At 39.6% G+C, this 24,793-nt stretch overlaps 1 protein-coding gene across 2 annotated transcripts in view; it reads right to left on the bottom strand.

The window, feature by feature from the left end:
* The window catches only part of LOC128696318 (mitochondrial inner membrane protease subunit 2), a 111,106-nt gene that overhangs the window by 46,059 nt on the left and 40,254 nt on the right, over positions 1-24,793 (bottom strand). For both annotated transcript variants that reach the window (XM_070082790.1, XM_070082789.1), the window contains exon 3: positions 15,406-15,499. In XM_070082790.1, coding sequence (XP_069938891.1) covers positions 15,406-15,499 — 94 coding nt within the window. The remainder of the gene's footprint in view (positions 1-15,405; positions 15,500-24,793) is intronic.

Below are 24,793 nucleotides of genomic sequence, written 5' to 3'. Positions count from 1 at the left end.
AATTAATCCGTTCCTGACACCCAGAAGTATTAAAACAAAAAAAATTTTTACGTGAAATATAGATGTAGTACATAAACAATACAATGGGACATGATGAATGAAATATTAACAGCATAACACTTACCTTTATTGGCGATTCTTCTTAGTGTATGGAAGACTGGAGGAGGAGAGAGATTGGATTATTTACAGTTTGGAAGGGGAATCCCCTTCCATCAACACCTCAGGTACCAATTGCTTTTCTGGGGTTACCTCTCTTCTCTGTTTCTTAATGCCACTAGGACCAGCTTGAGAGTGACTGGAGTCCTGTCTCGCAAAATAACTGTCCACTTTCACATTGTTCAATGATGTTTTTCATAAATTCAATCGTATTTCTCACCTTCTTTACCAAAGGCTTGGCACTAGGAGCTTTCTTTGGAGCCATGGTAGCTTATTTAGTACGTACTTGCAAGCACTAAAATGAATGGAATATTATGAAATATTTCGTAGGAGAAAGTGAGGGGACCGTCGCTCACTGGTAAACAATGCCAAACTGGTTGGGAAGGGAGGCCGCCCCGGCTCACAGCGTGCGTACGTGTCCCGGACGAACTACTATTCACGAGTCAATCTACGATTAGCGAGCCCATGTTTATACGAAAATATCTATGATTTCCGAAATCTACAACTCTCGAGCCCTACGATTATCGAGGGACCACTGTAATATGAGCACATACATGAGCATATATTAGACCTACCAGTATTGGACACGTGATGTCATTTGTTTACTCTTGAACATCAAAAATCGAACATTTCCACTACTTTGAGCTCAATTTCAAGCTATTTTTAGTAATAAAACCAATCAAAATCTTCTCTATTTCTGTAATATATCTTCCATTTTATCAAATGAGATCAAGAAACCGTGCATGCAATTGTAAAACCCATACGAAAATACACCGCAATGTCGGTGTTTTAATCCAAAAAACACTTCTCATTTTTTTCTCATTATGTACTGTGTGCTGCAGGATTTGTTTTATACAGTGCACATTTACCACATAGATCCATTCTCATTTCTAGGCCCAAATTTACCACTCACAGCTTTTCTGAGTGAGCTGAGCTCATGATATAGATCTACAGCTTGGACCCTCACAGGGTTAGGGTTGCCCAAAATGCTCTGCATATAAAGATGCTTTTGGCATGTACACTGAATTGTTATACTTCTATGTACAAACATGTATCATGCTGAAATAAAATTATTAATATTATTATTATTAAATGAACATCACTTGGGTTAAACTCTGGTACTTTGCCTTCCCTTCACGATGCTCCCAGGAGGAGGAGGTACATGGACTTGGGACTCCAATAAGTGTCAGGGGCCCGAGACTGTTCAACTGCCTCCCAGCACACATAAGGGGGATTACCAACAGACCCCTGGCAGTCTTCAAGCTGGCACTGGACAAGCACCTAAAGTTAGTTCCTGATCAGCCGGGCTGTGGCTCGTACGTTGGTTTGCGTGCAGCCAGCAGCAACAGCCTGGTTGATCAGGCGCTGATCCACCAGGAGGCCTGGTCACAGACCGGGCCGCGGGGGCGTTGACCCCCGAAACTCTCTCCAGGTAAACTCCATGGTTAAGTCTCTCTTTTTTGTTTTTAAGAAAAAAAAAAACAGGGGGAGCATGGAGGGGCAGCTCCCAGGGGAAAAGGACTGCAAGTCTTCCCCTCCATGACCAAGAGGACAACCTCAGTGCAGCAGGTAGTGCATATGCAGCACAGAACCCATGCCATACTCTACCCTTCAAGCCAGTAAACCAGCAATCTGGGGTTGGAACCTCACATCTACCGAGCCACCTTGGTGGCCAAAAGGAAGGGGGGTTGGAAACCTGTCACAAAGCATACCTCCTTTGGCCACCACCACCTGGAATCTGACAGGCAGCCTCTAGATAAAGTTTATTTCTTTGTAAAGGTTACAATGTATAATTACAATTTTGGTTTGCTAAGTACAAAGATAGCCACTATCATGCCAGGGCATTTTGGGCAGACTAATCCTAATGTAACTAATTAAAACTAGACAAGATAATCAGTACATAGTAGCTATGCTTAAAACTAGACAAGTAGTAGTGGTTAACTGTTTTACAAACTTATTAAAACCCGTCACCTGAAAGACAATCGAAGCCTCCCCCCTGGTAGACCGGAGGGGGAGTGGGATCTTTAGATTATCCAGATTCCACAGTAAACTACTGTACCACCAAGGACCTCAACGAAAGGAGTTGGACCCCAGAACTCCTTCTCTGGTCTAGGAACTACAAAGCTTATGGGAACAACCTCAAAGGCAGAAACAGGAAAGGGAAAGTGGAGGGATGGGGAGAGGGGAAGGAAAGGGAAAAGGAGATCGGGGGAGGGGGGGTAATTAGGTTTGGTCTGAGGAAGAAGACCAAAAGGTCTAATTCCTCAGACCCAGTAGCCTCTTCACTACACCAAGGAGCCCCAATTGAAGAGGAATCTATCCCATCTTCCTTGCTCATCCTCTAAAGGATCTCCTATATATTAAGCTAAATTAAGCTTTATATATACTGTATGTATATGTATGTATATGTGTATTATTATTATTTTTTTTTTTATTATCACACTGGCCGATTCCCACCAAGGCAGGGTGGCCCGAAAAAGAAAAACTTTCACCATCATTCACTCCATCACTGTCTTGCCAGAAGGGTGCTTTACACTACAGTTTTTAAACTGCAACATTAACACCCCTCCTTCAGAGTGCAGGCACTGTACTTCCCATCTCCAGGACTCAAGTCCGGCCTGCCGGTTTCCCTGAACCCCTTCATAAATGTTACTTTGCTCACACTCCAACAGCACGTCAAGTATTAAAAACCATTTGTCTCCATTCACTCCTATCAAACACGCTCACGCATGCCTGCTGGAAGTCCAAGCCCCTCGCACACAAAACCTCCTTTACCCCCTCCCTCCAACCTTTCCTAGGCAGACCCTTACCCCGCCTTCCTTCCACTACAGACTGATACACTCTTGAAGTTATTCTGTTTCGCTCCATTCTCTCCACATGTCCGAACCACCTCAACAACCCTTCCTCAGCCCTCTGGACAACAGTTTTGGTAATCCCGCACCTCCTCCTAACTTCCAAACTACGAATTCTCTGCATTATATTCACACCACACATTGCTCTCAGACATGACATCTCCACTGCTTCCAGCCTTCTCCTCGCTGCAACATTCATCACCCATGCTTCACACCCATATAAGAGCGTTGGTAAAACTATACTCTCATACATTCCCCTCTTTGCCTCCAAGGACAAAGTTCTTTGTCTCCACAGACTCCTAAGTGCACCACTCACCCTTTTCCCCTCATCAATTCTATGATTCACCTCATCTTTCATAAACCCATCCGCTGACACGTCCACTCCCAAATATCTGAATACATTCACCTCCTCCATACTCTCTCCCTCCAATCTGATATCCAATCTTTCATCACCTAATCTTTTTGTTATCCTCATAACCTTACTCTTTCCTGTATTCACTTTCAATTTTCTTCTTTTGCACACCCTACCAAATTCATCCACCAATCTCTGCAACTTCTCTTCAGAATCTCCCAAGAGCACAGTGTCATCAGCAAAGGGCAACTGTGACAACTCCCACTTTATGTGTGATTCTTTATCTTTTAACTCCACGCCTCTTGCCAAGACCCTCGCATTTACTTCTCTTACAACCCCATCTATAAATATATTAAACAACCACGGTGACATCACACATCCTTGTCTAAGGCCTACTTTTACTGGGAAATAATTTCCCTCTTTCCTACATACTCTAACTTGAGCCTCACTATCCTCGTAAAAACTCTTCACTGCTTTCAGTAACCTACCTCCTACACCATACACCTGCAACATCTGCCACATTGCCCCCCTATCCACCCTGTCATACGCCTTTTCCAAATCCATAAATGCCACAAAGACCTCTTTAGCCTTATCTAAATACTATTCACTTATATGTTTCACTGTAAACACCTGGTCCACACACCCCCTACCTTTCCTAAAGCCTCCTTGTTCATCTGCTATCCTATTCTCCGTCTTACTCTTAATTCTTTCAATAATAACTCTACCATACACTTTGCCAGGTATACTCAACAGACTTATCCCCCTATAATTTTTGCACTCTCTTTTATCCCCTTTGCCTTTATACAAAGGAACTATGCATGCTCTCTGCCAATCCCTAGGTACCTTACCCTCTTCCATACATTTATTAAATAATTGCACCAACCACTCCAAAACTATATCCCCACCTGCTTTTAACATTTCTATCTTTATCCCATCAATCCCGGCTGCCTTACCCCCTTTCATTTTACCTACTGCCTCACGAACTTCCCCCACACTCACAACTGGCTCTTCCTCACTCCTACAAGATGTTGTTCCTCCTTGCCCTATACACGAAATCACAGCTTCCCTATCTTCATCAACATTTAACAATTCCTCAAAATATTCCCTCCATCTTCCCAATACCTCTAACTCTCCATTTAATAACTCTCCTCTCCTATTTTTAACTGACAAATCCATTTGTTCTCTAGGCTTTCTTAACTTGTTCATCTCACTCCAAAACTTTTTCTTATTTTCAACAAAATTTGTTGATAACATCTCACCCACTCTCTCATTTGCTCTCTTTTTACATTGCTTCACCACTCTCTTAACCTCTCTCTTTTTCTCCATATACTCTTCCCTCCTTGCATCACTTCTACTTTGTAAAAACTTCTCATATGCTAACTTCTCATATGCTACTCTCTTCACATCATCATTCCACCAATCGCTCCTCTTCCCTCCCGCACCCACTTTCCTGTAACCACAAACTTCTGCTGAACACTCTAACACTACATTTTTAAACCTACCCCATACCTCTTCGACATTTATACTCCAAAATTCTAGCTGCTTCAAATCAAGCGGGAGAAAGCTGGTAGGCCCACATATAAGAGAATGGGTCTGTGTGGTCAGTGTGTGCAGTATAAAAAACAACATCCTGCAGCACACAGTGCATGAGAAAAAAAATTATCCATGTTTTTGGATTAAAACATCGACTTTGAGGTGCATTTTCGTATAGTATTTATGGTTGTATTCTTGTTTTCTTGGTCTCATTTGATAGAATGGAAAACATATTACAGAAATAGAGATGATTTTGATTGGTTTCACGATGAAAAGGACCTTGAAATTGTGCTCAAAGTAGCAGAAATATTCGATGTTTGCCGAAGTTCAAGAGTAAACAAATGACATCATTGTCCAATAAGTGTCCAACTAGCCATTCTAACATGCAGTCACAAATGGATTGACAGTATTTATACAATTACAGTATTACAATAATGCACTAGTCTGCATATCATTAAAACTAATTTTTGTGTGAATAAAAATTCAAAATAGAAAGCAAGAGTAATATACCTAAGAGGGGCCTGGAGACATGACTGATAACAGAGAAAATGTTATTTTAGTGCCAGGAATGTCTGCATTGTTCATTCTGGACCCTATTTTGAAACTGACATCCTTTTTAATTTGTGTGAAATTGGCTAAATTGTCAAATGCTTGTAGATATAATGCATAATAAGCATGACTGGCAAGTAATATGCATTTTCACTTGTTCAGGAATCAGAAAGACAGAAAGAGAGAGAAGCAGACAGAGAGACAAAGACAGATAAGCAGAGACAGAGATAAACAGCTAGATAGATAGACAGACATGTTTATGTGCAACAGTGAAAACAAAGCCAAGGCAGTGCATGATCATCAGATGTCACTCTTGTGATGCACTGTCAGCAGTCAAGTGACACTCATCTTACTCCCGCACGTTCAAAACATTGCTGGGACCTATAAATACTATGTACATTTTTCTAGACAATAGCATGTGACTTAAATGGGAATTTCCCAACCTCCTCCTATCTTGCACCTACCGAGCCCATGGAAGTCACCTCGATTATCAAGTCACTTAAAAATAAATCAGGGAATCTGTCTAAAGTCCTACCATTATTGTACAAGCTAGCAGCTCATGTTCTTTCAGCTGCTATTTCATTACTCTTTAACCCTTTGACTGTTGAGACCCCTGCTCACAAACTTGCTCTCAGTGTCGAAGAATTTAAAATAAAAAAATTATCTTTTCTTACGAAATGACAGAGAATCTTTTCCCAATGATAACAACATCAAAAGCACTTTGTCTGGATTTTTTGGGTTATCCTAGGTAATTTACACTATGTATTTATTTATTTATTTATTTATTTATAATTTGAGCACACTTACAGAGGTACAAAAAAAAAAAATACAGATAAGAGCAGCATGCCAAAGCCACTTATACTATGCATAGCATTACGGGCTGGCTTAAAATTAACTTAAGATTAACTAAGAAATGATGAAATCAGTGAAAAACATACTGACTACTATAAAGCACAAGTGAGTATTACAAAGACAGGTCATTGTTATAAATTCAGTAGAATGGAGTATTCTGTTAGGTAGTGTATTTAAAAAATAATAAAGTTAGATTGGGTTTTAGGTTTAACATTTATGTGATATAATTGTGAGAAGTATAATTGTATTTATGTGTACTTGTGAGATACAGACAGACAGAGATAGACAGACAAAGATAAACAGAGATAGATACACATGGGGGTCCCGAAACATGGAGAGCCAAGATGATGGATGTGGTACTGGAAAACCTCATGCATCAACATGTTAAGGACACTACCAGAGAGGGGAGGATGAACCAGCAAGACTGGACCTTGTGTTCACCCTGAGCAGTTCAGACATTGAGGACATCACATATGAGAGGCCCCTTGAATACATAGTAAAGTTACAAGTGGAGAGGGTAACAGGAGTTGGACGGGAAAAGCCAAACTATAAAAGGGAGGACTGCACAGGTATGAGGAACTTCCTGCAGGAGGTTCAGTGGGACAGAGAATTGGCAGGAAAGTCAGTAAATGAAATGATGGAATACGTAACAACAATATGCAGGGAGGCAGAGGAAAGGTTTGTTCCCTAGGGCAACAGAAATAATGGGAAGACCAAAGCGAGTCCTTGGTTTACTCGAAGGTGTAGGGAGGCAAAAACTAAGTGCACCAGAGAATGGAAAAGGTACAGGAGGCAAAGAACCCAGGAAAATAGAGACTAGTTGAAGAGCCAGAAACAAGTATGCACAGATAAGGAGGGAGGCCCAGCGACAGTACGAAAACGACATAGCATCGAAAGCCAAGTCTGACCCGAAACTGCTGTATAGCCATATTAGGAGGAAGACAACAGTCAAAGACCAGGTGATCAGGCTGAGGAAAGAAGGTGGGGAACTCACCAGAAGCGATCAAGAGGTATGTGAGGAGCTCAACATGAGATTTAAGGAAGTATTTACAGTGAAGACAGGAAGCCCTCTGGGTGGACAGAACAAAGGGGGATGCCAACAAGGAATATACCAACAAGTGTTGGACAACAAACACACAACTGAGGAGGTGAAGAAGCTGCTAAGGGACCTTGATACCTCAAAGGCAATATGACCAGAAAACACCTCCCCGTGGGTCTTTAGAGAGGGAGCAGAAATGCTGTGTGTGCCACTAACCACAATCTTTAACACATCCCTTAAAACTGGGCAACTACCTGAGGTATGGAAGATGGCAAATGTAGTACCCATATTTAAAAAAGGAGACAGAAAAGAGGCACTAAACTATAGACCAGTGTCACTGACATGTATAGTATGAAAAGTCATGGAGAAGATTATCAGAAGAAGAGTGGTGGAGCACCTGTAACGGAACAAGGGCATAAACGCCAACCAGCACGGATTTATGGAAGGCAAATCCTGTGTCACAAACCTACTGGAGTTTTATGATAAAGTAACAGAAGTAAGACACGAGAGAGAGGGGTGGGTCGATTGCATCTTCTTGGACTGCAAAAAGGCCTTCGACACGCTTCCTCACAGGTGATTAGTGCAGAAGCTAGAGGATCAGGCACATATGACAGGAAGGGCACTGCAATGGATCAAAGAATACCTGACAGAGAGGCAACAACGAGTCATGGTACGTGATGAGGTATCACAGTGGGCACCTGTGATGAGCGGGGGCCCACAGGGGTTAGTCCTAGGACCAGTGCTATTTCTGGTATATGTGAATAACATGATGGAAAGGTTAGACTCATTAGTGTCCCTGTTCGCAGATGACGTGAAGTTAATGAGGAGAATTAAATCAGATGAGGATCAGGTAGGACTTCAAAGAGACCTGGACAGGCTGGACACCTGGTCCAGCAACTGGCTTCTCGAATTTAACCCCGCCAAATGCAAAGTCATGAAGATCGGGGAAGGGCAAAGAAGACTGCAGACGGAGTACAGGCAAGGTGGCCAAAGACTGCAAACCTTGCTCAAGGAGAAAGATCTTGGGGCAAGTATAACACCGAGTACGCCTACGGAAGCACATATCAACCAGATAACTGCTGCAGCATATAGGTGCCTGGCAAACCTAAGAATAGCATTCCAATACCTTAGTAAGGAATCATTCAAGACAGAGTACACCGTGTACATCAGGCCCATACTGGTGTATGCAGCACCTGTTTGGAACCTACACTTGATCAAGCACGTCAAGAAATTACAGAAGGTGCAAAGGTTTGCGACAAGGTTAGTTCCAGAGCTAAGGGGAATGTCCTACAAAGAAAGGTTAAGGGAAATCGGCCTGACGACACTGGAGGACAGGAGGGTTAGGGGAGACATGATAACGACATACAAAATACTGCGTGGAATAGACAAGGTGGACAGACAGGTTATTCCAGAGATGGGACACAGAAACAAGGGGCCACAACTAGAAGTTGAAGACCCAGATGAGTCAAAGGGATGTTAGGAAGAATTTCTTCAGTCATAGAGTAGTCAGGAGGTGGAATAGCCTAGCAAGTGAGGTAGTGGAAGCAGGAACCATACATAGCTTTAAGATGAGGTATGGTAAAGCTTGTGGAGCAGGGACAAAGAGGACCTAGTAGCACTCGGTGAAGAGGCGGGGCCAGGAGCTGAGTCTCGACCCCTGCAACCACAATTAGGTGAGTACAGAGAGATGGAGATACAGACAGCCAGCAAGCCAGCCAAACAGCCAATCAGCCAGCATGGTGTGACAATGCAGCAGTGGAGTGACATTTGATGAGCGTGCACTGCCTTGGCTTTATTTGTTTTCACTGTTACACATAAACATGTCTGTCTGTCTGTCTGTCCATCTGTCTGTCCACCTATCTGTCTGTGTCTATCTAGCTCTCTGTTTATCTGTCTTTTGTTTATCTTTCTGTCTCTTTGCTTATCTCTTTCTGTCTCTCTGCTTGTCTCCTGTCTCTCTGCTTGTCTCTCTTTCTGTCTCAGAGAGAGCAACTCGTGAACCAACAGGTATTACACACAATGCAGAGATGCAGAGTAGTCATGTCTAATTCCTGAACAAGTGAAAATGCATATTACTTGCCAGTCATGCTTACTATGCATTATATTTACATGCACAGTATAGCACTTTGTCTGGATTTTATGGGTTATCCTAAGTAATTTACACTATGTATAATTGTATTTATATGTACATGTGAGACAGAGATAGATACAGACAGACGGAGATTGAGACAGCCAATCAGTCGGCCAGCCAGCTGGCCGGCCAGCCGCCGGCCAGCCGCCAGCCAGCCACCAGCCAGCCAGCTGGCCAGCCAACCAGCCAGCCAGCAGGCCAGCCAGCAGACCAGCCAGCAGGCCGGCCAGCCTGCCAAACATGTATTACACATTCTAGAATTGTTTCTCTTTACTTAGGACATAGGTTATAGGACATTCTGGTAGGATGACACTACCAGTGGTACCATAATTGAAAGGATGTTGCACATGGGTTATTATCGAGGTTTTTGACATTTCCTTGACCACTTGTGGCCACATCCACCTCAAAGCCACTAAACTCGGGGTCAACATCACTTTCCTCTTAAAGAGAGAGTTTTAATATGACACGACATTAGTGAATCCCTGGTGTTTGCTGCGCTGTTTGCTCTAGCTGGTGCTCAACTGAACTGGTGCTCCCACAAGGTACTAAGCAGTCCCAGATTTTTTAATACTGCACACACTGAATATTAAGACCCATTCTATGCTGACCAGGCATCTCAGGCCAATCATGCCAAATTTGGAGGCAGGAAGAATAAAACGATCTACGTTTGGAGCTCTAGCAGTAACAACATAGATGTACATTTGGACAGTTAAGGGGTTAAAAAATGTATGGGACTCCATAATGTTCGAATTACTGATCAAAGTGCCAGTGCAGACATGAGGCAGCTGCCAGATTTCCTAATGATCTAAAAAATTTATTGAAGAAAATGGCTACAAAGACGAGCAAATTTTTAATGTACATATGTGACACAGGTTTGTTTAGGAAGACGATGCTGTCACCCATTTATCTGGAAGAAAAAGAATCACTTCAACCAGGATATAAAGCCTCCAAAGACCGTTTGATGCTTTTATTAGGTGGGAATTCATCTAGTGACTAAATTAAAGCTTATGCTGGTGTACAGAGTGAAAAATCCAAGTGCTCTTAAATCCTATTCAAAAAATACTCTTATATATGGCAGTTAAATAAGAAAGCCTAGGTAACAAAACAATTGTCTTAAGACTGGTTTGCAAATTATTTTGGCCCTGCAGCTGAATGTTATTGCAAAGATAATGACATGGATTTTAAAAATTTTGTTATTGAACAATGCACCAGGTCATCCTACATCTCTCTATGATTTGAAAGAAAATGTCACTAACTTTCCTGCCACCGAACACATCATCATTATTGCAGCCACTGGATCAGGGTGTCATTGCTACATTTAAGACCTATTTATTTAACCCTTTCAGGGTCCAAGGCCCAAATCTGGAGTCACGCACCAGTGTCCAAGAATTTTCAAAAAAAAAAATTTGTTATTTTTTCTTATGAAATCGTAGAGAACCTTTTTGTGAAGGTAATAAAACAAAAAGTACGAAATTTGGTGGAAAATTGACGAAATTATGCTCTCGCGAATTTTGATGTGTCAGCGATATTTATGAATCGGCGATTTTGCCGACTTTGACTCCCATTTTAGGCCAATTACATTATTCCAATCAACCAAATTCTTAGCTATTTCACTAGTATTACTTCTATTCTATCGATTGAGCACAAGAAATCGCCAAGTCAACTGTTTCAACTACAAAATAAAGTGATTGGAAATTGTTAATTTGGCCAATTTAACACAAAGTTCAAAATATTCCAATTTCAAAATAGGGTCCAGAATGAACAATGTAGGTATTCCTGGCACTAAACTAACATTTCCTCTGTTCATTAGTTATGTTTTGAGGCTTTACAAATAAATTCCATTTTGATTTTTTATTCACATAATGAATTTTTATTCACACCAAAAAATAGAAGATTTACTGTTATGCAATACTGTAATAATTGTATAAATATCATCACCATATTTGTGAATGTATATTAGACCCACCAGCTGACGTGTATTAGATGTATGAGGTCGTTTGTTTACTCTTGAATATCGGCAAAAATTTAACATTTCTGCTATTTTGAGCTCAGTTTCAAGCCATTTCCAGTGCTAAAACCAATCAAAATCATCTCTATTTCTGTAATATGTCTTCCATTCTATCAAATGAGACCAAGAAATCGCAAATACAACTATAAAAAACATACGAAAAAACACTGCAAAGTTGCTGTTTTAATCGAAAAATCATGATTTCATTTTTTTTCTCTCATTATACACAGTGTGCTGCAGGATCTGTTTTATGTGGTGCACACATACCACATAGATGTATTCTCTCATATCTAGGCCCAAATGTACCACTCACAGTTTATCAGAGTGAGCTGAGCTCATGGCGTAGATCTACGGTTTGGACCCTGAACGTAAAGCCGTAGATCTACGGGACGGACCCTGAAAGGGTTAAGACATACTTTTGCGCAAACCATAAAAGTAACGAGAGAAAATGCCAAAAGTTTAAATAAATTTTAGAAAGGTCACAATATCTGAAAAGCAGTTCAAAGCATAAGTGAATCATGGCTTGAAGTAACTACAAGCAACATAAAAGCTGTTTGGCAAGTTTTTTTACCACACGGATCACCTATCACAAAGCTAACAGAGGGAAAATTCTTAGGAATCCACCTTGATAATAGACTCAAATTTCATACACATATACAACAAATTTCTAAGAAAATTTCCAAGACTGTAGGCATACTATCGAAGATACGGTACTATGCTCCACAGTCAGCCCTCCTGGCCCTATATCACTCTCTTATTTACCCCTATCTCACCTATGGAATTTGTGCATGGGGCTCAACAACAAGTAACCATCTCAGACCACTAATTACCCAACAAAAGGCTGCAGTTAGAATGATAACAAATTCTCACTATAGGCAGCACACTCCACCAATATTCAATACACTAAACCTCCTCACCATACAAAACATCCATACTTACTACTGCACCTATTACATACATAGAACACTTAACTCTGATATTAACCCTCCCCTCAAACATCTCCTTGCCAACCTCAACAGAACACATGACCATAACACAAGGCACAGATCACTCTTTGATGTTCCTCGTGTCCATCTCACACTATGTAAAAACTCAATGCACATAAAAGGCCCTAAAATCTGGAATTCATTACCTGTAAATATAAAAGAAACACTACCTGTTTATAAATTCAAGTCTCTTCTCAAAGATCACTTACTCACCCAAAACCAAATAAATACTGAATAACTGAACCTTATAAATTGTATATCTTAAATGTTTCTCACAATTATATCACATAAATGTTAAACCTAAAACCCAATCTAACTTTATTATTTTTTAAATACACTACCTAACAGAATACTCCATTCTACTGAATGTACAACAATGCATACAACCATATGACCTGTCTTTGTAATACTCACTTGTGCTTTATAGTAACCTGTTTACATTAATGTTTTATCACTGATTTCATCATTGCTTAGTTAATCTTAAGTTAATTTTAAGCCAGCCCGTAATGCTATGCATAGTATAAGTGGCTTTGGCATACTGCTCTTACCTGTATTTGTTGTACCTCTGTATGTGTGCTCAAATTTTTAAATAAATAAATAAATTGTTCCAATGATTCTGCCAGTGTGGAATCCCATATTGAAACTGTTTGTGAAAACATTGTGCAGTTTGGAAAAGATCATCTCATATTAGAGGCTTTGGATTGTGAAAATGTGCATCAATGCTTTGACTCGTATTCCAATAACCTTGATGATGCAACACTTTTGGACATGCATCAGCAATGTTTATACAAAGACACAAGAGGAAAATCAAGAAGATAATGCTGCGCCCTCAAAAGAATTCACATTGGATGAACTTTTTTCTTTCAATGCACTGGCCGTATCCCACTGAGGCGGAATGGCTCAAAAGACAAAACAAAAGTTCCTCCTTTTAAATTTAGTAATATATACAGGAGAAGGGGTTACTAGTCCATTGCTCCCAGGATTTTAGTCACCTCTTACAGCACGCATGGCTTATGGAGGAAGAATTCTGTTCCACTTTCCCATGGAGATAAGAAATAAACAAGAACTAGTAAGAAAATAGAAGAAAACCCAGAGGGGTGTGTATATATATGGTTGTACATGCATGTGTAGTGTGACCTAAGTGCGAGCAGAAGTAGCAAGATGTACTTGAAACCTTGCATGTGTATGAGATAGAAAAATGACACCAGCAATCCTTCCATCATGTAAAACAATTACAGGTTTCCATTTTATACTCACTTGGGAGGACGGTAGTACCTCTCTGGGCAGTTGCTGTCCACCAACCTACTACCTAGGATTGGATGAACTATCAACATCAATTGAGAAAGTAGATGCTTGTGACTTCATAATGAACATGGATCCAACCACTGAACATGGCATCTGAGTTAGACAGCCATTATAAAATGACATTTGATGTTATAAAGGTATGTATGGGTGATAAAAAGAAGAAAAAACTGTGCAAACTACATTCTTCAACTATTTTTCAAAATAAAAATTATCTTTTTCCTTACTGTATGTACGGTACATTATTTATTTACAACTGTAATAAAAATCTTTAGTACAGGATGACCATCACTAATCCAGCACCATTGGGACCTGTAGGGTGCCGGATTAGTAATTTTGCCAGATTACAGAGTGGTTAGGTTAGAATACACTTACCCCAACAGCAATATTTATGCATTGGCAATTTCACCCACTGTATGCCCTATTTTTGGCACATTCCATTGTTCCAGTCTACCAAACTCATAGCTATTTTGCTAGTATTCCTTCTATTCTGTTAACTGAGTACACAAAACTGCCCATTTACCTATTTCAACTACCAAATAAAGTGGTCAGAAATCGGTAATTTGGCCAATTTCACACAAATTTCAAGAGATGCCAATTTTAAAATAGGGTCCAGAATAAACAATGCAGACATTCCTGGCACTAAAATAACATTTTCTCTGTTCATTAGTCACATCTCCAGGACCCTCTTATATTATGCTTGCTTTCCATTTTGAATTTTTATTCACACATGTTATGTTAACTACTGCATTATTGTAATAATTGTATAAATAATGTCAAGCCATTCGTGACTGCATTCGATGCATGGCCAGTTGGACATGCATTGAATGGTGACATCATTTGTTTACTCTTGAACATCAGCAAAAATTGAACATTTCCGATACTTTGAGCTCAATTTGAATCAAAATCGTATCTATGTCTGTAATATGTCTTCCATTCTATCAAATGAGACTAGAAAAACAAGAATAAAACCATAGAAAACACATGTAAATACAGCACAGTTGCTGTTTTACGCTATAAAAATGGTCGCAGTTTTTTCTCATTATGCACTGCATGCTGCAGGATATTTTTTTATATAGTGCACACTTACCACACAGACCTATTCTCTCATATGTAGGCCCAAATTTAGTGGACACAGCTTATCTGAGTGAGGTGACTCATAGCAACTGACAGTGGCTTCAAAGCCACCTTAAAATGTACGGTGTATGTGCTTTACACAACAAGAAACATTTATTTGTTGGAACCATGGCTAGGGCTAAAAGTGAGCAGGTTATAACAATAAATGGAGAAAAATAAATTGGAATGACTTATGCAGCAAGTAGCACCACCAAACAGTAGCAGCACGTTGGTGTGGTGACCCTGGAAATTTGAAATTACACTAGCCAAAATTAGTGCCTGATTACTGATGGAATCGGATTACTAATTGCCAGATTAGTGATGGCCGACCTGTACTAATAATAACACTAGTACAGTATAAGAAATTACACATCATCGTATGATCTAGCTTTCTGGAGCTTATAAAATATACTGAAGTACAAAATTATATCTCATGTAGAAAAAGCTACAAAATTTTCATGATTGAAACAAAATTACCAGTATATAGTACAGTACGTACTGTACTGTATACTATCTAAAAAATAGTTACCTCAATATTGAGCAACTCCAAGTAAGTTTCCTGCACATCACTAGGACTCTTACTTATTGCATATTCTAAGGCTTCTCTATCCTGTAGCCCAGTTCTGGAATACAATAAATAATGTGGGTACACAAGAGCATTATATATACAGTAACATATCATGTAGCCTCAGTTGCCACTCCTGTTAACCTAGACATTGTACCTAGTAGTTAGGAAAAACTGTGGTTCACATCCTAGGAAAGAAGACCTAAACTTTTACAAAAATAAACCTCACTGCTTAGTTTATAAGTTCTGGTTACAGTTTACAAGCAAACAGAATTTGTTGGTAATATTTATGTAAAAGTCAAAATTAATAGTGGAATGGATACATGATACAGTGGGATGCAAAGCAATAACAATATGATGTCATAATAGTTAATTAAAGATAGTCAATGAAAATAAGAAAATAAGAAAAAGTTTTGGAGTGAGATTAACAAGTTAAGGAAGCCTAGAGAACAAATGGATTTGTCAGTTAAAAATAGGAGAGGAGAGTTATTAAATGGAGAGTTAGAGGTATTGGGAAGATGGAGGGAATATTTTGAGGAATTGTTAAATGTTGATGAAGATAGGGAAGCTGTGATTTCGTGTATAGGGCAAGGAGGAATAACATCTTGTAGGAGTGAGGAAGAGCCAGTTGTGAGTGTGGGGGAAGTTCGTGAGGCAGTAGGTAAAATGAATGGGGGTAAGGCAGCCGGGATTGATGGGATAAAGATAGAAATGTTAAAAGCAGGTGGGGATATAGTTTTAGAGTGGTTGGTGCAATTATTTAATAAATGTATGGAAGAGGGTAAGGTACCTAGGGATTGGCAGAGAGCATGCATAGTTCCTTTGTATAAAGGCAAAGGGGACAAAAGAGAGTGCAAAAATTATAGGGGGATAAGTCTGTTGAGTATACCTGGTAAAGTGTATGGTAGAGTTATTATTGAAAGAATTAAGAGTAAGACAGAGAATAGGATAGCAGATGAACAAGGAGGCTTTAGGAAAGGTAGGGGGTGTGTGGACCAGGTGTTTACAGTGAAACATATAAGTGAACAGTATTTAGATAAGGCTAAAGAGGTCTTTGTGGCATTTATGGATTTGGAAAAGGCATATGACAGGGTGGATAGGGGGGCAATGTGGCAGATGTTGCAGGTGTATGGTGTAGGAGGTAGGTTACTGAAAGCAGTGAAGAGTTTTTACGAGGATAGTGAGGCTCAAGTTAGAGTATGTAGGAAAGAGGGAAATTATTTCCCAGTAAAAGTAGGCCTTAGACAAGGATGTGTGATGTCACCGTGGTTGTTTAATATATTTATAGATGGGGTTGTAAGAGAAGTAAATGCGTGGGTCTTGGCAAGAGGCGTGGAGTTAAAAGATAAAGAATCACACATAAAGTGGGAGTTGTCACAGTTGCTCTTTGCTGATGACACTGTGCTCTTGGGAGATTCTGAAGAGAAGTTGCAGAGATTGGTGGATGAATTTGGTAGGGTGTGCAAAAGAAGAAAATTAAAAGTGAATACAGGAAAGAGTAAGGTTATGAGGATAACAAAAAGATTAGGTGATGAAAGATTGGATATCAGATTGGAGGGAGAGAGTATGGAGGAGGTGAATGTATTCAGATATTTGGGAGTGGACGTGTCAGCGGATGGGTCTATGAAAGATGAAGTGAATCATAGAATTGATGAGGGGAAATGGGTGAGTGGTGCACTTAGGAGTCTGTGGAGACAAAGAACTTTGTCCTTGGAGGCAAAGAGGGGAATGTATGAGAGTATAGTTTTACCAACGCTCTTATATGGGTGTGAAGCATGGGTGATGAATGTTGCAGCGAGGAGAAGGCTGGAGGCAGTGGAGATATCATGTCTGAGGGCAATGTGTGGTGTGAATATAATGCAGAGAATTCGTAGTTTGGAAGTTAGGAGGAGGTGCGGGATTACCAAAACTGTTGTCCAGAGGGCTGAGGAAGGGTTGTTGAGGTGGTTCGGACATGTAGAGAGAATGGAGCGAAACAGAGTGACTTCAAGAGTGTATCAGTCTGTAGTGGAAGGAAGGCGGGGTAGGGGTCGGCCTACGAAAGGTTGGAGGGAGGGGGTAAAGGAGGTTTTGTGTGCGAGGGGCTTGGACTTCCAGCAGGCATGCGTGAGCGTGTTTGATAGGAGTGAATGGAGACAAATGGTTTTTAATACTTGACATGCTGTTGGAGTGTGAGCAAAGTAACATTTATGAAGGGGTTCAGGGAAACCGGCAGGCCGGACTTGAGTCCTGGAGATGGGAAGTACAGTGCCTGCACTCTGTAGGTGGGGTGTTAATGTTGCAGTTTAAAAACTGTAGTGTAAAGCACCCTTCTGGCAAGACAGTGATGGAGTGAATGATGGTGAAAGTTTTTCTTTTTCGGGCCACCCTACCTTGGTGGGAATCGGCCAGTGTGATAATAAAAAAAATAAAAAAAAATAGTCAATGACTTAAAATTTAGGAACAAGATTAGAGAAAGGAGTAAATGGTGTAGAGTTCCAATTAATTTGCTTGTTACACTCCTGAAGAACACAGAAAAATAGGGTTACATCCTTGAGACCTAAACAAAAAAAAATTTAGTTTTCTGATCCATTAGATATATAGTTAACCACACCATACCATAAATAGTTGAATGTACCAAAGTGTACATTAATAAAATACAACATGTGAAAATTATGTAGAATAATTTTTCTTGCCTATAATTCTGGTAGGTGATATTGATCTTCAGATGTATGGAGAAGGTTGGTGTGATCCTTCTCGGTATAGGTGGATGACTGTGGCTCAATAATACACTTTCCCTACTGAACTTAATATTATGCAGCTGACTCCACATTCAAACTGACTGAAACATCCAGAAATACACAAACACACTTGTGTAGGCTCAATTTCCTGTGTGCACACTGTTTTATAGTACAATAGGGCTTTCTCCCTTAGCCCAAGGACAATAAGCAGGGCACCTTTCTTCATTTTCTTCTAAAACCAGACTTGGTAACTTTTCTGCCTTATTTAGTTACACTGACTTGCTTGTCGGTCTTTTCAGGAAGTCACAATCTGAATTACACACTACACAAACTCTTACCTTCACGTCATTCTTTCTAAGAGACAGTTTGTTGCTTTGCTGAGACCAATATAACACATGCACCACCTTCCAGTATACAAGACCTCAATTTCTTTCAAGACATTCATACTTTCACACTTAGTATTCACGATATGTCTAACATCACTAGTATTCCTCTTGGGTGTCATAGTTAACATCCAGACACAAGATGGGGTTGGTGAAAAATAAAAAAATAAAAATCCACTTAATAACACAACTAAGGTATGGGACAGTACACACAGCAACTGGCATTTTGGGTGGCTGATTACACAAAGGGTAAGACTGGGCCACCTGCTAAGAAAAACAGTCTCACCCTTAGACTGTATTGGAGGGAAGCATCCCGCAACATCTTCAAACAAGACATTTTGTGCATAGTGATCCGATGTACATTTTTCTCCAAAATTATGGTGTACTATACCAGTCTTCTTTCCATGTAATTCAAACTTGAGTACAATATTTTAATTGTGTTTACTGAAAATGTGCTGTGTTAGTCAGGACTATTGTAATAGCATACTAAATATACTAACTTAAAAAAAAATTATAGCAGATTACAAAAAAATACATGATTGGACTATTTACACACAATGATACATATTTTTTAATAATTATTAATAAAGTGAATAGTTTTAAAAATGCAGTATTAGAATGTGGGGCAGAAGTTTGTGGTTATAGGAGGGTGGGGGCAGGAGGAAAGAGGAGTGATTGGTGGAATGATGAAGTAAAGGGTGTGATAAAAGAGAAAAAGGTAGCTTACGAAAGGTTTTTACAAAGCAGAAGTGTTATAAGAAGAGCAGAGTATATGGAGAGTAAAAGAAAGGTGAAGAGAGTGGTGAGAGAGTGCAAAAGGAGAGCAGATGAAAGAGTGGGAGAGGCACTGTCAAGAAATTTTAATGAAAATAAGAAAAAATTTTGGAGTGAGTTAAACAAGTTAAGAAAGCCTAGGGAAAGTATGGATTTGTCAGTTAAAAACAGAGTAGGGGAGTTAGTAGATGGGGAGAGGGAGGTATTAGGTAGATGGCAAGAATATTTTGAGGAACTTTTAAATGTTGAGGAAGAAAGGGAGGCGGTAATTTCATGCACTGGCCAGGGAGGTATACCATCTTTTAGGAGTGAAGAAGAGCAGAATGTAAGTGTGGTGGAGGTACGTGAGGCATTACGTAGAATGAAAGGGGGTAAAGCAGCTGGAACTGATGGGATCATGACAGAAATGTTAAAAGCAGGGGGGGATATAGTGTTGGAGTGGTTGGTACTTTTGTTTAATAAATGTATGAAAGAGGGGAAGGTACCTAGGGATTGGCGGAGAGCATGTATAGTCCCTTTATATAAAGGGAAAGGGGACAAAAGAGATTGTAAAAATTATAGAGGAATAAGTTTACCGAGTATACCAGGAAAAGTATACGGAAGAGTTATAATTGAAAGAATTAGAGGTAAGACAGAATGTAGAATTGTGGATGAGCAAGGAGGCTTCAGAGTGGGTAGGGGATGTGTAGATCAAGTGTTTACATTGAAGCATATATGTGAACAGTATTTAGATAAAGGTAGGGAAGTTTTTATTGCATTTATGGATTTAGAAAAGGCATATGATAGAGTGGATAGAGGAACAATGTGGCAGATGTTGCAAGTATATGGAATAGGTGGTAAGTTACTAAATGCTGTAAAGAGCTTTTATGAGGATAGTGAGGCTCAGGTTAGGGTGTGTAGAAGAGAGGGAGAATACTTCCCAGTAAAAGTAGGTCTTAGACAGGGATGTGTAATGTCACCATGGTTGTTTAATATATTTATAGATGGGGTTGTAAAAGAAGTAAATGCTACGGTGTTTGGGAGAGGGGTGGGATTAAATTATGGGGAATCAAATTCAAAATGGGAATTGACACAGTTACTTTTTGCTGATGATACTGTGCTTATGGGAGATTCTAAAGAAAAATTGCAAAGGTTAGTGGATGAGTTTGAGAATGTGTGTAAAGGTAGAAAGTTGAAAGTGAACATAGAAAAGAGTAAGGTGATGAGGGTATCAAATGATTTAGATAAAGAAAAATTGGATATCAAATTGGGGAGGAGGAGTATGGAAGAAGTGAATGTTTTCAGATACTTGGGAGTTGACGTGTCGGTGGATGGATTTATGAAGGATGAGGTTAATCATAGAATTGATGAGGGAAAAAAGCTGAGTGGTGCATTGAGGTATATGTGGAGTCAAAAAACGTTATCTATGGAGGCAAAGAAGGGAATGTATGAAAGTATAGTAGTACCAACACTCTTATATGGATGTGAAGCTTGGGTGGTAAATGCAGCAGCGAGGAGACGGTTGGAGGCAGTGGAGATGTCCTGTCTAAGGGCAATGTGTGGTGTAAATATTATGCAGAAAATTCGGAGTGTGGAAATTAGGAAAAGGTGTGGAGTTAATAAAAGCATTAGTCAGAGGGCAGAAGAGGGGTTGTTGAGGTGGTTTGGTCATTTAGAGAGAATGGATCAAAGTAGAATGACATGGAAAGCATATAAATCTATAGGGGAAGGAAAGAGGGGTAGGGGTTGGAAAAAGGGGGTAAAGGAGGTTTTGTGGGCGAGGGGCTTGGACTTCCAGCAAGCGTGCATGAGTGTGTTAGATAGGAGTGAATGGAGACGAATGATACTTGGGACCTGACGATCTGTTGGAGTGTGAGCAGGGTAATATTTAGTGAAGGGATTCAGGGAAACCAGTTATTTTCATATAGTCGGACTTGAGTCCTGGAAATGGGAAGTACAATGCCTGCACTTTAAAGGAGGGGTTTGAGATATTGGCAGTTTGGAGGGATATGTTGTGTATCTTTATACGTATATGCTTCTAAACTGTTGTATTTTGAGCACCTCTGCAAAAGCAGTGATAATGTGTGAGTGTGGTGAAAGTGTTGAATGATGATGAAAGTATTTTCTTTTTGGGGATTTTCTTTCTTTTTTGGGTCACCCTGCCTCGGTGGGAGACGGCCGACTTGTTGAGAGAAAAAAAAAAAAAAAGTGAAGTTGCATTTCTCCTAGTTCTAAAGAACAAAAGACTTATAAATAGCCAAATTTTGAATGTTGTGATCATTTTCTTAAGTGTGATAGGTTCTTTAAGCCTTGATACTGAAGGACCCTTGATCCAAGAAATAGGAGCTACCCTTCCTTTCACTGGATCAAACCTGAGTACTTCCCATTCCCCGGGTTCTGTACTTCTCTCTACAAGAATATATGACAGTAGTCATAATATAACGAACATATGGTGGAACCTTGGCTTACGAACTTAATCTGTTCCGTGACCTTGTTCTGATATGTTCATATGCTGAGTCAATTTTCCTCATTTAAATTAATTGAAATGCAATTAACCCCTTGACTGTCGCAACCCTAAATCCTGAGGTGTCTCCTGGTGTTGCAAAATTTCCCCCCCCCAAAAAAAGAAAATTTTTTTTTTTCTTATGAAATGATATAGAATCTTTTCCCGATTGTAATGACACCAAAAGAACGAAATTTGATGGAAAACTGATGGAATTATACTCTCGTGAAGTTAGCGACCTCGGCAATATTTATGAATCAGCGATTTCGCCCACTTTGAGCCCTATTTTTGGCTAATTCCATTGTTCCAGTCAACCAAACTCATAGCTATTTCTTTAGAACTCCATTTTTTCTATTGATTGAGTACAAGAAACTGCCCATTTACCGATTTCAACTACCCAATAACATGGTCAGTAATTTGCAATTTGGCCAATTTCACGAAAATTAAAAAATATGACAATTTCAAAATAGGATTCAGAATGAACAATGCAGACATTCCTGGCTCTAAAATAACATTTTCTTTGTTCATCAGTCACATCTCCAGGCCCCTCTGATATTACTCTTGCTTACTATTTTGAATTTTTATTCAAACAAAAAATAGAAGATTTACTGTTATGCAGACTACTGCAATATTGTAATAATTGTATAAATAATGTCAACCCATTCATTACTGTGTATTAGAATGGCTAGTTGGACATTTATTGGAAAATGACATCATTTGTTTACTTTTGAACATCCAAAAATCAAGCATTTCCCCTACTTTGAGCTCCATTTCCAGGTTCTTTTCATAGTAAAACTAATTAAAATCACTATTTCTATAATGTGTTTTCCATTCTATCAAATGAGACCAAGAAAACGAGAATACAACCATAAATACTATACGAAAATAGATCACAAAGTCGGCATTTTAACCCCTTCAGGGTCCAAGGCCAAAATCTGAAGTGGTGCTCCAGTGTCCAAGAAATTTTGAAAAAAAAAAAAAATTATTTTTTCTTATAGAATTAAAGAGCATATTTTTGTGAAGGTAATAAGACAAAAAAAAAATTCTGATCAGTACTTACCGAGATACAGTGCCAAGAAGTTTGTCAAAAATGATGTGGTGGCGGCAACATCGACGAATTCCACATACGCGCATTACATTATTTTGCGGTTTTTATTTTTTCTTCTTTTCTTTTCCAATTTTTTTCTATTCCTACTAACATTTGGGGCCTGAGAGACCAATACTGTATATAATGTATATATATAAACTCACTGTATTGAACACAATAACCGCACTAAAGTTATCATATTATTGTTTACCACTGTTGTTTATTACAATAAACATGCACAAATCTTGTATAATACTAATGTTCTATCATATATTTACATATTTACAATCACTGGACATGGTTTTAGAACTGCTGGAGCTTGTGGAACTCCTTGAAACAAGGCACCATGCACAGAGGCACCTTACATTCCTCACACATAAACCGAGTGTCTTTGCGTCTTTGTTGCCGTCGTTTTGTTTGTGCACAGACGATGCATCTCTTCTGAGCAAATTTCTTCTGAGTTGAAGGAAGTTGTATTATGAAATGATCACCTTCCCTCCTCAAACGCTTGGGTATATCCTGAGGAATTCGAGGACCGTGTTGTATAGCAGGTGTTCTTACCTGGTACTTCATTATGAGTTGTCTGACAACAGAAACAAAATTCACCATACGGTGGTCTGTTGCCAGTCTTTATTTGGTACATATTATATGCATTGAGCATTGAAATGTCCATGAGATGGAAGAAAAGTTTCATGTACCACTTGTAACTCTTACGAACACAGTCAACAAAACCAATCTGCATGTCACATTTGTCAACCAAGCGCATGTTTTGTGTATAATCAATCACTGTCACTGGTTTTCGAATATGTTCATTAGTCACTCAATCAACTTTGCCACTGTCTTGCATTTCATTACGGTGAATGGTTGTCAACAATGTGACATCTCGTTTGTCATGCCACCGTAATGCCATGATGTCATTGGCAGTAAACACCTGCACGTCATCATCACGAGCACCTGCGTTGAGCCTGGGCATATGTTTACGATTAGAACGCACTGTGCCACACACATCTGTCTTGTTCACTCGCATGAAATCACTGAGTAATGGGCTTGTGTACCAGTTATCGGTATATAATGTATGCCCCTTACCAAGATAAGGTGCCATCATGTTTCTCACTACGTCACCTGAGATACCCAATAACATCTTGGTATCTTTCAATGTTTTACTACTCGTGTATACAACAATATCCAACACCAGCCCACTGTCACAATCACAGAGTACAAACAGTTTTATACCAAAGCGTTTCCTCTTGCTCGGTATATACTGTTTGAATGACAGTCTACCTTTGAACAAAATCAAAGACTCGTCAATTACAAGATTCTTGAATGGATAAAAGTACATGCTGAACTTTTGTTTGAGATACATGAAAACATTTCTAATCTTGTATAACCTGTCACTTCTGTCAGACTTGGTTTTGTCAGAGAAGTGCAACATACGTAAGAGTAAGATAAACCTGTTCACTGGTATGATTTCACTGAAGACCGGGGTAGAAATTAGCCGATCTGTGGACCAGTATGCTTTTATATTATGCTTATAGACGTGAGGCATAAGCATTATTGTTGCAAAAAGCAAATACATTTCTGCAACAGTCGTCTCTTTCCACCTGTGTAGTCTTGACTGTGGTGATAAGATCGTATTTGCCATGGTGTACTCAAAATAATACTTATTACTTTCTCTGACAATAATTTCCATCAATGGCTGGTCAAAGAATAATTCAAAGAAATCCAGTTCATTGGCTGTGGTTCCAAGGGGACAAGTAGGTAGAATTCCACTTTGAGAGTCATCAAAGTGGTGAGGCTTGGGAACAAAATTGGGATTTTGCTGCCAATCCCACATACGGTTTGCTGGTGGATACTGGACATCATAGGCTGGTTGTGCGGGTGGTTGTGGTTGGCTGGTGGCTGGCGC

The sequence above is a fragment of the Cherax quadricarinatus genome, chromosome 8, assembly GCF_038502225.1.
Source record: "Cherax quadricarinatus isolate ZL_2023a chromosome 8, ASM3850222v1, whole genome shotgun sequence".
NCBI classification, from domain to species: Eukaryota; Metazoa; Arthropoda; class Malacostraca; order Decapoda; family Parastacidae; genus Cherax; species Cherax quadricarinatus.
Note: the sequence above shows the minus strand (reverse complement) of the source record. Positions and strands in the feature narration are given on the sequence as shown.